Genomic DNA, 14,516 nt, shown 5'->3' with positions numbered 1-14,516 from the left:
TGTAGAGCCTGGGGAAGGGTAAGGAAGGATATATCCATTGTTAACATTGCAGTTATTTTTTTCTGGGGAGTGTGAAGTAAAGGGAGTAATTAGTCTGTATTACGTGATTCCACTCATGTAAAAGTTTACATGTATGTGTGTATTCATAGGAAAATGTGTTAACTGAAGATCACAAACTAATCGATGTTTCTCTCTAAGGAATGGAATTTTTAGAATGGAATTTCAATTTTTATTTCTGTGTTTCTCTATGTTGTTTAAAGTTTTTATAACAAATATGTTATTAGGCTGGTGCAACAGTAATTGTGGTTTCAGACCCTGAATTTGAAATAATTATAATTAGGTTCAGACATATCTTTATTAATCAAAATAGGAATCATTACAATCAACACATTTTTGCCAATGAGAAATAAGTTTGTTTATTCCTGTAGCATAAAAATCTGTGCTTTGGGATTCAACGAGCTTGTGGAAAACGTTTTCTGTGTCCTGCTGGTTGTGGAAGCATTTTCCCTGCAAAAAGTTTCTGAGATGGCTTTGAAGAAGTGGTAGTTGGTTGGCAAGAGGTCAGGTGAACATGGCAGATAAGTCCAACCTTGTAGAAAAATTCATTCAACTTTGAAGCATTGGATGTGCAACGTTCGGTCGGGCATTGTCATGAAGAATTGGCCAATTGACCAATGCCCGCTATAGGCATTGCAGTTTTCTGTGCATCTCATTCATTTGCTGAGCATACCTCTCAGGTGTAATGGTTTTGCCGAGATTCAGAAAGGTGTAGTGGATCATACTGGCAGACCACCAAAGAGTGACCATGACCCTTTCCTTGGTTTAAGTTTGGCTTTAGGAAGCGCTTTGGAGCTTCTTCTTGATCCAGCTACTGAGCTGGTCATTGCCGGTTGCTGTATAAAATCCACTTTTCTTTGCATGTCACAGTATGATGGAGAAATGTTCATTGTTGTTGTGTAGACGGAGAGAAGATGACACGTCAAAATGATGATGTTTTTGATTTTCGGACAGTTCTTGAAGCACCCACTTATCAAACTTTTTCACCTTTCTAATTTGTTTCAAATGCTGAATGACTGTAGAATGGTTGATGTTGAGTTCTTCAGCACCTTCTTGTGTAGTTGTAAGAAGATCAACTTCGATGATTGCCCTCAGTTGGCCTTTGTCACCTTCCAATGGCCGGCCGCTATGCTCCTCATCTTCAAGGCTCTCGTCTCCTTTGCAAAACTTCTTATACCACCACTGCACTGTACATTCAGTAGCAGTTTCTGGTCCAAATGCATTGTTGATGTGAGTTGTGTCTGATGCTTTATGGCCCATTTTGAACTCGAGTAAGAAAAACACTTGGATTTGTTTTTTGTCTCACGTCATTTCTATAGTCTAAAATACATATAAAATAAATAGCAAGTAACAATTCATTAGCAAAAGTCATAAAGCAAGAATTGCACATTAAAATGATGTATAGCATAACCACATTTATTTAAGAATGTATTCCAATATCAAATGGCAAAATTCAGCAATGCAAAACTCCAATTACTTTTGCACCAACCTAAATAGTATATTTTTAATTAGAAAAAAAAGACGCTACAGTTTTATTGTAGGAAATTCACAGTATGGAAATGTATAAAGAGAGAAGTAAAAATCACCTATACTTCTGTCTTAATATAATAACTATAAGTACTTCGGAGGTAGAAACTTCCATGCTTTTGTTATTTTTTACTTGGGGTATTATTAACATTTTTCTAGAGTAAAAATACAGACTTAAATGATTTTTAATATAATACTTATGCTTAATACTATGCTATATGAATGTGCGTACAGTTTATTTGCTATTTCCTTACTATTGAGATTTTGTTTGCATTTAGTTTTTCACTATTTTGAACGTGGTGATAAATCCCAAGATTTCATCTCCAGTCCTGAACTCTGTTAAACTCCAGACATATATCTAACTGCCTCTTTGACACTGACACTTACATGATTAAACAGGTGCCTCTGACTTGACATGTCCAAAATGAACTTCTTGGTTTCACCCTGCCTGTGTCAGTTTTGTGCTTCCTCAAGACATTTATAATTCAGTAAATAGCACTGTTATTTCTCTAGTTGCTTAAGTTAAAGCCCAAGATTTATTCTGGATTCTTTTCTTTCCTTACCCCTACATCCAATCTGTCAGAAATTCCTGAGTTCTAACTATAAAGTATATACCAAATTCATTTCCTTCTTACTTTCATCCTCTAGTTTTAGCATCTGTTGATTTTTGACGAATTAATTGTTACTGTGATGATTGTCACATGATGATCTTGTATTTCATCATTTTTTTTCATTTATTAGATGGCATTCTGCTGTAAGAAGAGCTTTCTTGTTTTCATTTATTCATTCATGTATTTATTCCTATCACTGTTACTCACTTTGTTACAATCTGTTACAATCATTGGATGTAGCTCAAATTATATCCCTCAAATTGACTCCTCAAGCTGACTTCTATATCCTTTTTAAAACACTTTATTTTTAAATGATTTCAATTTTATATATAAGCTACAAAATTATATGTAGAATGCTTGTATGGTTTCACTCAAATTTCTCTGAACTCTTGAAAATAAGTTGCAGACATGATGCCACACTACACTTTAATTCTTCAATTTTATTTGCTAAATATAGACACTCTCCTGCATTGCCAGAGTAAACCATTATAATCAGGACACTGACAGTGATCTAAGTTTCGTATGATCTAAAAACATAAAGTGGTCTTAAAAATCATTGGTACGTGTATAAAAAATCCTTGAATAAGGGCTCAAGTTTTTGTTTTTTGATATATGGTATTAATGGTTTAAACCTTTATCATGGCCTTAAATCAAGAATCAGAATTAAACTCATTTCCATTAGAAAACTGACTCTCAGAACTATAGGTTGACCTGTCTTGTTTCCTTGTAAAAGGAAATGGAAGTCTAAGAAGGTGAAATGATTTGTCCAAGGTCACACAGATAGTAATGTCAACCAGGACTAGAGCTGAAGGCTTCCTACTTCAAATTCAGGGCCTTTCCACTCATATCTATGATACTGTAGTTTATATTTATCATATGGGTGATAGTTTTAGGTATAAGAAATTATGTAGATGAATTTGGTTGCACTTAACATACTGATTTGAAAATTGATTTATTGAGATAGTAACAGGTAGCATGGTATTTTAGTGTTGGTTTCAGCACCTCAGTTGTGTTAACAAGGACCTGGGTTTGTTCCCCTCTCCATTTTACTTTCTTCATCAGCTGGGTCATAAGATTACCTTCCCTTTTATTCATAGGATGCCTCTCCCATCTTGGAATTGTATACTTTGTCGTCCATGTTCAGAGTGAAGAAAGAGGGGTTTGCTTCTAGAAGCTCTCTCAGAGCACTGATGAGCTTCTATTTAAGAATGCTCTTACCTTCTCTGGCAAACCTCTCCTGAAGTCTTTAGGCAAGTGGGGCAAAGCAGAGGTCCTGGAGTCACTGATTGTGCCTAGGGGATGAGATTAAACTGCTTATATAGGTCCAAGTACATGCGCTTTCTAGAATTAGGTATAGAGCCAGCTTCTCCAAAGCTCTGGGCTACACTGGGGAGGGATGGCTAGCCAAGTTGACGGTCAATATAGTCCCCAAGGGAAGGGCAGAGGACACCACTGGTGCGGCATCCACAGTCTCCACCAAAAACTGAACCATAGCTCATGTATGTTTTCTGTGGATTTGCTGGTAAGAGCTATCAACTAATTTCTATTTGTATAAAAAAATTTTTATGGAACAGTTATTTTTAAAATACTCATTTTCCATGTAGATATTAGAGAAGTATTTTGTGGAACTTTATGTTGTGTTTTATCATGTAGTAAAATTGACATTCTTAAAAGTGAATATTCTGAAAATTGACAAAGGATACATATGTATGCCATACACCTTTGTCATATGATGTTGAAAGTAGCTTTATTTACTCATGCTTTAATCTCCTTTTTTACATGGCTGACTGATTTTGTTAACTTGTTTTCTAGTTTGTGTTAACTGTTACTTGACTTTGTCTCATTCAGTTGTACTTGTTAACAACTAGGTTATTACTATTCTGTTAATTGGTTCACATCATTACATGCACTTTGGGGCTGTAAAACCCATATGGTGATTAAATGCAAGAGGGAGGGGACATCTGTATACCTATGGCTGTTTCATTGATATTTGGCAGAAAACAACAAAAATCTGTAAAGCAGTTATCCTTCAATTAAAATAAATTAATAAATAAAAGAAAAATGAGGGATTAATAAAGTCATTTATATTTTAAAAGATGCAAACCTAGATATCCTGTATTCCAGTTTCATTACTATTAAGCTGAATGATGCTGTGTGCAGTAGATTTCTTAACTCCTCAAAGGCTCAATTTCCTCATCTGTAAAGTGGGTTTAATAAATAACATCCACCATATAGATTTGTTTCGAACTTTGAAGTGATAACACATGTCACTAGTCTGGGTCACTCAGTCGGGTCCTGGCACGCAGTATCAGTCGTCTGCTAGCTCGTTTGTGATGGTTACCTTGCCTCGTATCAGTGCGCCCTGAAACACCCGCCTCTGCCTTTGTGTGTGTGTGCATGTGCCAGTGGAGCGGTGTAGTGAAACTAGTGACGTGAGTTTTTGGTTTTAGAGACATAATAAAAACATCTATTCTGTTTTAAAATGTTTCTCTTTCTTTTCCTAGTTGAGAAAGTCCTAATTTTTAAAAAGATTATTTCTTGCTTGTATTTTTTTATTCATTTGAGAGTCTAATAAACATTGTTCTAGAAAGGAAACAATTAATTTATGTAATGTGTTTGGAAAAGCCATTTGGCTAATAAACAGGTTCTTAGTACTATCTTATACTAAAGTCATCTTTTGTTTTTCAGCAAAATTCCTGCTTTTCTAAATGTAGTGGATATTGCTGGCCTTGTGAAAGGAGCTCACAATGGGCAAGGCCTGGGAAATGCCTTTTTATCCCATATTAGTGCCTGTGATGGAATCTTTCATTTAACACGTAAGTACAGTTTATTTAGTTGATTGATTCTATTATGATTCATATTTTCTTTCCATTATTGTGCAAATAAAATAATAAATAACTAATAAAATAAGATTTGCTTAGTTTCACAAGGTGAATTGTGGTTTGTCTGTTAATTATGACTTAATGTGATTAAGTGTCTTCTCCACATGAAAAGGCTTATTCCACATTATATGCTGTGTTGTTGTCAGTTTCTAATTGAATTTTATCCCATTTTGGATTAGACCCATTGAGAAGTGTTTCTATGCAGAAGTAATTTTGTTGATTATAAAAGGCATTTTGAAATTTTCTTAACTTGTGGAATTTTCCTTCATTTTTGCTTTCCATATGTTGAGAAGACAGACTTGATAAAGGAAGGGATTCCATTATTCCAGAGGAGAGAAAAGCATCCGGGTTATATATTAGAGATGAAAGGATTAAGGAGAAACTATAGATCAGCTAGTTGTTAATGAAGAGAGGGATATAAAGCAAAGAGAGAAAATACGTGGAATTGTGTGTTGGTTTGCGTTCTACAGAAGTGACCCACGAGCATAGTAATCCTTTGAAAAAAATAGAAAGTTTTAGGTTAAGGCTCAGTTCAACACTGTACTTTATAGTAATATTATTATAATGAACAAATTAATGCAAACGAAGGAAATATAAATTAGAGGTGGGGTCTGATTTAATGCTTTTCTCTGTTACTGGTCCTAGACAGGTAACTAACTATAAGCAACTGAGAATGAGCATTTAGAAAGTTTTGCTTAGTAATTCATTTTTATTTTATTTCACAAAAGCTCATAACAGATAGTTTGAGAAGCACTGGTCTAGGTAGCTTTACTTGGATGAAGATATAAAGACACTTTATGGACAAGATTGTGATGTAGGCGAAGCATAAGATTGTGTGTTTGTGAGTATGGAGGGGCTTTAAATCTTTAGACTACTCTGTCTTATTTGACACATTATTTGTGGAGCACCTCTTTCTATTGTGCTAAGGGATATCATGGCGAGTGGAAACAGAAATGACCCTCCCTCATGGTGCTTACAATCCAGTGGAGGAAACAGACATTGAATAAATGGTCTTGTAAATGCCAGATGTCATTCTCTAATTGTGTACAGAGAAGAGAAACAGATTTTTTATGAACCATGAACATTTTTTTTAAATGGTTTTCATGAGTTAAAAAAAAAAATGAAAAACTGGGCTTCCCTGGTGGCTCAGTGGTAAAGAATCCTCCTGCCAATGCAAGAGATACGAGTTCGATCTCTGATCTAGGAAGATCCCACATGCCCTGAAGCAGCTAAGCCCCTGTGCCACAGCTATTGGGCTTGTGCTCTGGAGTCTGGGAACCACAACTGTTCAGCCCAGGTGCTGCAGCTGCTGAGGCCCACCTACCCTAGAGCCAGCACTCTGCAACAAGAGCAACCACTGCTATGAGAAGCCTGTGTGCCGCAACTAAAGTGTAGCCTCTGCTCGCTGCAACTAGAGAAAACCTATGCAGCAGCGAAGACACATCGCAGCCAAAAATAAATAAATAAAATTTTAAAAAACTGAAAAACTTGTAAAAAGTGGGAATTTCTCCATATTTTTGCCATAAATGACATCTATAATTTTGAATAAACAACTCTGACGAGCTATGGGTATACTATATGGTGAGTTGCATGTATTAACTATAGAACAAAATTTCTTTATGAATTCATAATTTCCCTTTTTTTTTGCTTTTAATTTTCCTTACTTGATCATGTTGTTAAGAAAGAAAAGTGATACAGTACAGAATAGGGAAATAGTAGCCAAATTATGGGAAGCAAATTCTTTTAAAATTTATATATATGGTAACTTCTCATAGGTGTTTTATTTAGAAAAATAATTTTTTTCTCTAGAGTTCAGTGAGCCAATATAATTTGCTTTTACCAATTTTTAGAAGCAATATGACTTCCTATTGTTAGATATTTAAAGCTTTAAACATGACAAGACTATTGATTTCATGGAATCCTTAGCTTTTTAAAGCTGGCATTAGAAGTTTTGAAGTGATTTTTCAACAGAAAGCTAAAGTGCTTGTGTGTTATCTGAAGGACATCCCCTTTGGCTGTATCAATTGCACCTACTGTCAAACTGTTTATAGTTGAAACTTGTTAGTTTCTCAGCAGCCACTTAGAGATACGACCTTGTAGCCTGGAAACAAGAGTTCTGCTTTGTGAGGTATGAGACAGTTTTGTTCCCAATTTAGAAACATATAGGAGGTTCAGATTAATAGAATTGTTAATTGTGAAGTATGTACTCATTTATAATTATAGAAAACAAAATTTCAAATACAGTTGATTATTTTCACCTAAATTGTTGTGTGTTTGCATGTGTGTGTAGTTGGTGGTAATGATGGGAGGATGGGATGTATGGTACCCTGTTCTTTCCAGAGTTCTGTTCCCCAGTTGCTTGTTAAAGGGACAAAATGTAGGAATCTGGGATGACTGTAGAGTTAGCATGTTTTTAAATACCTCTTTAGGGTATGAACAGACTCTGGCAGTTATGGCCTGGCAAGCAATTCAGTACTAACAATATTAGCTTGTGTCTGAATTGTTGGCATTTTATTTTGATTTCCATAAGAAGGGAAATGATTACTAAGCACCTAGTATTAGGTGAAAGTGAATGTGAGGTCACTCAGTCGTGTCTGACTCTGTGCAACCCCATGGACTGTAGCCTATAAAGATCCTCTGTCCATGGGATTTTCCAGGCAAGAGTACTGAAGTGGGTTGCCATTTCCTTCTCCAAGTATTAGGTACTATGGTAGATTTTTTTCTAACGTATTCTATTGAATCTTAACAATTCTGCAGGATTGGTGTTATCCCAGCTGTATAGGTGAGGGTATTGAGAGAAAAAGGCTAAGTAGTTTTGCTCAAGTACATAGTAAATGTAAATTTGGCCTCGAGCCCATTTTTCTTCTTTCTTTTTCTGGCCACACCATGCAGCTTGTGGGATATTAGTTTTCCAACCAGAGATTGAACCTGGGCCCCTGGCAGTGAATGTGCCAGAGTCCTAACCACTGGACTGCTAGGGAATTTCCCCATCTCTCTTCTTTAAATTCTTTTTTTTTTACCATACCACTATACTGCTTTTATTAATTTTTAGATCTGAATGTTTAGGATCTATGTAGTAAACATGTTAAAGATCCATGTATTTGTGCGTGCGGTCAGGGTGGGGAAAGAAAAAGAGAAGTTAGGTGCTCGGTATATGCTGTTTTTCAGAGGATTAGGTTATAGTTTTATTCTTTTGTTGCCATCAAATAATTATTAAGTACTTACTATGTGCCAGCCTATGTGCTAAGTGCTTTATGTGAGGAATTTCATTCAATTCCCAGAGTAAATCAGATGTAGGTACAGAGAGGTTAAAACATGCATCCAAGGTTAATAGCTGGTAGGTGGTATAGTTGGGAGTGGTACTCAGTAAGGCAAGTCTGAGTCCAAAACCTGCACTGTTAGCCTTTGTACCAGTGCTGACCAATAGAAATATAATGTGAGCTACATGTGTAGTTAAAAGTTTTCTGATAGTCACGTTAAAAAAGTAAAAGATGAAATTAACTTTAATAATGTTTAATCTATCAAAAATATTATTTCAGTGTTAGTCAATACGAAAAATTATTGATCTATTTTTTGGTGCCATGTTTTTGAAATCTGGTATGTAATTCTTACTTAAAGCACATCTCCATTTGGACTAGCTGCATTTCAAGTACTTTATAGCCATATGTGGCTAATGGCTACAATATTAGTTAGCTTATATTCATAGAAAGAAATTTGAAGAGAGACATCAAATTGTTAATAGATTCTTTGGAGAATAGACTTGGGATGGAGAGAGAGGTGGGTGAATTTCCTTTCTTATGTTAGACCCTTGGCTAGTTTTTAAAAAGTGAACATGTATTATTCTGATTTTTAAAACATGAGAAATTTTCTTATTTAATTACCAATGTAGTGAGTGAGTGAGTGAAGTCACTGTCGTGTCCAACTCTTTGCGACCCCATGGACTGCAGCCTACCAGGCTCCTCTGTCCATGGAATTTTCTAGGCAAGAATACTGGAGTGGGTTGCCATATCCTTCTCCAGGAGATCTTCCCGACCCAGGGATTGAACCCGGGTCTCCTGCATTGCAGGCAGATGCTTTACCGTCTGAGCCACCAGGGAAGTCCAATGTAAGGTATGCACAAATGATTCAAGTAAAACTCTAAGGAGTTCTGTATTAAATCAGTGAGAAGACAACTTTGCTTAGAATGTTGTGATTCAGGAGTTGTCAGTGATCTACTGCTATCTCTGTAAAAATGTTTGGTTTTTAAACTGGGCTAATCAGGACAGTTCTGCCAGGATGATTTAGTTAAGGATTTTATTCTCAGATAATGAAATTAGTGGATTCTGTTAAAGTGGATTCTGTTAACGAAGTTGCTTCCTTGAGAACTCCCACAGCATTATATTTGTATGTTCTGTTCTGCCATTAAATGATACTTGAATTTCTAAGGTACCTTAGTGGTGTGTAGTGAATGTGTGTATGTAAGGCAGACTGCCTTTATACCTCTTTGTTCTAATAACTAATTCCTTTTTGTACAGTTATCTCTTTCTCATTTTATGTATTCTTGGTAAGGGGATATTATCCAGTTTCCTCCTTCCACTGCGGGAACCTTATCTGTGCCCTTGACAGGCACAGCCAAGAACTGGCCACCTAACCTGAGCTGGGCTTTGAGAGAGGAAAAGATTGAGTTAAGGTCGTTAAGAATTCAGTATGTCATTTCATCTGGCTTTTCTTTCCCCCCAAGAGGAAGAATGATAATAGGAAAGGAAGCGTAGTCTTCTAAATAGTTTCTTAACGTTTTTATTGTATTTACACCAGTTGTTTCAATATCCCCAGTGCAGAGTCATATGAAGAAAATTCCTTTGTTGATTTGTCAAAGTGAAGGGAAAGGCTTGCTAGTCATGCCAGCCCATTGTTGTTTTGTGATATAATCAATAGCCATCTATGTGATATCAAAAAGTGTTCCCTTATAATAGGTTGAATTATGTATAATTTAGGTAGTGTTATCCAGTAGTCCACATAGAATTATAAGTTGATTACTTGTTTATCCCCTCTCCCCATCATATCTAATGAGTGGGCAGTTTTGGTTTTATCAGATTTCACTCTACCTTTTCATTATAAATGGCTATAACAGATGTTGATACTTTAAAAAATATTCATAATGTTTAAAAATTCTGAATGATACATGGTTATTATAAACAAAATAGGAAATAATGAAGGTGTTCACAATAAAATTTCATGTTTGTCCCTTGTTTCCAGTCTTCAGAAGTAACTGCCTTTTCTTTAAAATCTGAAAGGATATGTGCTTATTTTCCTCTCCTGATTACATGGAAGAGTTTAGTTTCTATTTGAATTTCTTTTCCAATGTTTATTTTCCTTAAAAAAGAAAATCTAGTAAGTAGAGCATTTCCGTTTTCGGGGTAACTGCTAATTGTAGCTTGATTTTTATGTCATTTCTTTTTATTTTGAAAGATCTAGGAAGTTTTATAATTCTTAAAAAAAATGTTTGTTGCCCCTTAAAAATAATGTCTGCTGCCCCCTTGCTCCCACTCCCCAGTATGATTTTAAGCCCTTGACTGATTTTACTTCTCTTTTGGGTTTACCTTTCTTAAACTGGGCAGACAAGTTCGTATGAGATAGAATTAAGGTTAATCTATGTAGATGATTTCTGTGCAGATGGTTAGAATTTTGGGCCAGGAAAAATAAAAGCCCTGATCCTTTCTCTTTTGTTATTAATGACAGATGCGACTTCATTCTGTTTTGTATTACTATTCCTCTGTGTCTGTTTGAATTTCATATGTCTAAATTGTTCAGTTTTAACAGTAAGATTCCAGAGAGTTCCTTTAGTTTTGTTGCCTGTGTTTGCTAAAAAGTAGTGCTGATGGAAGAAAGAGGTTTTAAGTTGCCTTTCTAGTTTATATAGAATGGTAGCCCTCAAGGCACTACAACTTTATTGAACTGCTAAATGAGAAGGTAAAAAAGCTTTCATTTAATTGCCACCCCCCCCCCCTTTAGGTTAAGTTAGGTGTTTATAGGTTTTGTAAATCACCTTTAATTACCATGAACATAAATTGCTGTTTTTCAAGAGACCACCTCCCCCCTTCCTCATAAGCACGTCATTTAAGAGTTTAAAATGAGTCACACATTTTTGCCTAGACACAAATTGCCAATATAAAGCTGTCTTTGATTGTATCCTAAAATAATGGAGTTTTTTTCTTTGGGTCCTGTAATTTTCTTTTTCAGCAGTATTTATTAAATTAATCTAGTATTGGATTGCAGTAAACAATCTGACCAAAAAACATATGTTTTCTTTGTTTCCTCGGTACAAATTCAATGGGTTAAGTAATTATGCAGTGGTTCTCGTCTACATATACAATGCATTCTAATAATGAACTTCTGTTTACTGTGGAAAATATTGCAGCAGTAGGAAACAGTTCCTTTCTAGTTTACACTGTAATATTGTATGAAGTTATTTAATCTGCTAGCTGTTTACAGTTTAATTGCTTAAATGTATCCTTATATTCATGGTGGTCTTATATCTACTTAGGTGCTTGAGGCATTCTCATTTTTTTTCTTGATTGTCTTTTCTGACACATTTTAGAGATCTCCTTTCCTGTCCTCTCTGCTCAAAATAGCAACTATATGGATTCTTTAAAAAGCTCTTCTCTCACTAAGAGTTGAAATTACTCAGGGATGGAAGGGCAACTTCTAAGGTCCTGGAGAGTCTCTTGATCTTTTAAACATTAATGTTTGAACTACGTTTTTCTTAGTTGTCAGAACACTGTCATTATGTTAAGTTAAAAATGGAAGTTTGAGACTGATTTGGTTTCGAAAACCAGTGTATTCATTGTTACACTTGACTTACATGAATGAAATCATAACACTTGTGTTTTATTACAATGTAAGTCTTCAGTTTTACTATAACTTGTCCCTTTGCAAATTTTACATTGACACCCGTAAACCACCCATTGTAGGCCCAGTATCCTTTTCCTGCATCAGTGACTCAAAATACTGAGCTCGGGTTGCCCGCCTAGGCAGTTGGGGGAAAGGCAGGGCTTCTTTTAAGGGCTATAGGCTGTGTACCAGAGCTAGTCCTTTAGAGCGGAAAGATTCCTCTCCTCTCCACTGGTGAGGTCACGGTGTCCCTCCGGAACCCCCAGACTGCTCAAGAACCTGGAATGGTCTCATCCAGGTCTGTGATGTCTCCTTCCTGGTCCATCTTCCCCCTTGTCTTTGCTGTCCTTGCTCCCAGGGTAGGAGGGAGGAATGAGTGTTGCCTGGCTGGCTTGGATTTGACTGATTGAGTTCTTGCTGTTGGGAACTAAAGAAGATCCCATTGTTTCACCAGACCTCTAGATATTTTACCCGTCATATAGGTAAAGAGTTGGGTCAGGGGAAGGTGGTTTTGTTCCCCTTTGCTCTCCCCTGAGTTGAAAGGGACAACTGTATGCACCTGCTCTATAAGTCAGTTGTGAAGATCTTCTCTTGTATGCCAATTGTCAGGTCGATAGGGCTGAAACAGTGTTTATACATTAATTTATAGCTTTCTGGGAATAGTGTTCTCCCTCATTCCTCAACTAAATTTATTATTCAAATTTTGTTAAATCCTTAGAGTGAAATGAAAATGCAGGGAATTACATGTACCCCACTCATTTCCTAACTTGTTTTTTTCCATCTTTGTATATTCAGGCTGAATTCTGATTTGTGTATTGTGTATAAAAAGTTTGAGAAAAAACTCTAATTAAAATTATTTTGAATATGATTTTTAAAAACAATTGGAAGTGTTATGTTTGGGGTTTTAGTCAGATCAAGGATTGATATTTTACTTTAAAGAACCGAGGAAAATAAAGTCAGTCCCATAAAGGAAATTTACTGTAGGTTATGATTTTAAATACAGAACCACAGTGTTATTATATACCACCATTTTAAATATGATCTGCTATTTATAAACTCATGGTTGTAGTAATAGGAAGGAATCAGATGAATGAGTAATAGGGAAAGGAATTTACTGAGTTAGGAGCAGGCACTTTTTGGTGCTCTCATATGATACTCCTGTGAATGAGATCTTATTAGCCTATTTTAGAAATGAGGAAACTGGATCTCAGGGAGTTTAAATAACTTCCAAAAACCACACAGCTACTGAGTTGGCAGAGTCAAGATTTTTTAGCAAAACTCATCCTTTAATTGCTACCCTATGTTTACTGTGTTTACTTTCTGAAGCTATTTTATTGCTTAAAATTATAAAACATTTTTCTTATTTTAGGGTAGTTTTAATATTAATAATAATTTTTAATGAAGGGATAATATTTCATTGCCAGTGATCTACAATTTATCATTTCCTAGATACTAGAGTATGTTTTTAGTTATTCTGCTGTGATAGATGACTCTTCTGTGAGTGACTTTATTCACATATCTTTTTGCCTTTATTGTATTATTTGCTTTTTTTGTTGTTTAGTTGCTCAGTCATGTCTGACCCTTTTATGGACCCCATGGGCTGTAAACCTCCAGGATCCATGGGATTTCCCAGACAAGAATACTGGAATAGGTTGTCATTTCCTCCAGGGGATTTTTTTTGATCCAGGGATCAAGCCTTCGTCTCCTGCATTGCAAGTGGATTCTTTACCACTGAGCCACTGGGGAAGCCATTATTTGCTTAAGAAATATTTATTGGAGAGAAATTAATGAATCAAGGGTACATTCTTTTACATTTCATTACTTGCTAGCCATTGCCATGTTGATTTTCAATAGGGTTTCTTGAATTTGCTTTTTTGTAGAAATTATCTTACTGCATTTAACCAGCTATAAATACCAGTTGTACAGTGTATATTGGGAACAACTTAAAGTATACATAAATCAGTGAAATAAGATTACATGTTAAGTATTTACTCTATTGAGAGTAAAGGGGAAAGGCTAAGTGACTTTGATAAGGAAACAGCTGGCAGAGCCCCAAGAGAACTGTTCCTGAAGAACAGTTGTTGGAAGAGAGAGAGTGGAGGAGTCTGAATGCACTGGAATTTACTAGGGGAATGGTGTTTACCTGGTTTGCCGTTCTTGGCAGGGCTTTGTGGTTAATCTCTGAGTTAAATTTGATGTAAATTAAGACCAGACTATAATTTGAATTTGAATTTTAATCCTTCTTTGTTATAACCTCTTTCATTTCTTGTTGTCAGCCTTTCTTTCCTGACATTGTAATTCGTGGTTGAGAATTCTAAAGTTTGCTTCATTTCATTTGAGAGGCATTAGGAAACTTAATTACTTTACTTGCAAACAGAAGATTTATACTGAGTATTTGCATACAAGGATTATGTTATAAACATCTCTGTTTTTTCACTAAATGACTTATTAGGTAATACTATGTTAGGAAATCTAATAAAGGAGAGAAAGTTAATATTATTTTACATGGAATACTTAACCCTGATGTTTATATGTTGTATTTTCCTTTCATTTTTGATAACTGCCCCAT

General features: G+C 35.6%; 1 protein-coding gene across 1 annotated transcript in view; it reads left to right on the top strand.

Moving 5' to 3' along the window:
• OLA1 (Obg like ATPase 1) overlaps positions 1 to 14,516 on the top strand; it is a 157,629-nt gene that overhangs the window by 17,559 nt on the left and 125,554 nt on the right. The window contains exon 4 of the mRNA XM_043487708.1: positions 4,884 to 5,011. Within this exon, the coding sequence (XP_043343643.1) occupies positions 4,884 to 5,011 (128 nt within the window). The remainder of the gene's footprint in view (positions 1 to 4,883; positions 5,012 to 14,516) is intronic.

Source organism: Cervus canadensis, chromosome 15 (genome assembly GCF_019320065.1).
Source record: "Cervus canadensis isolate Bull #8, Minnesota chromosome 15, ASM1932006v1, whole genome shotgun sequence".
In the NCBI taxonomy this organism is placed as follows: domain Eukaryota; kingdom Metazoa; phylum Chordata; class Mammalia; order Artiodactyla; family Cervidae; genus Cervus; species Cervus canadensis.
Note: the sequence above shows the minus strand (reverse complement) of the source record. Positions and strands in the feature narration are given on the sequence as shown.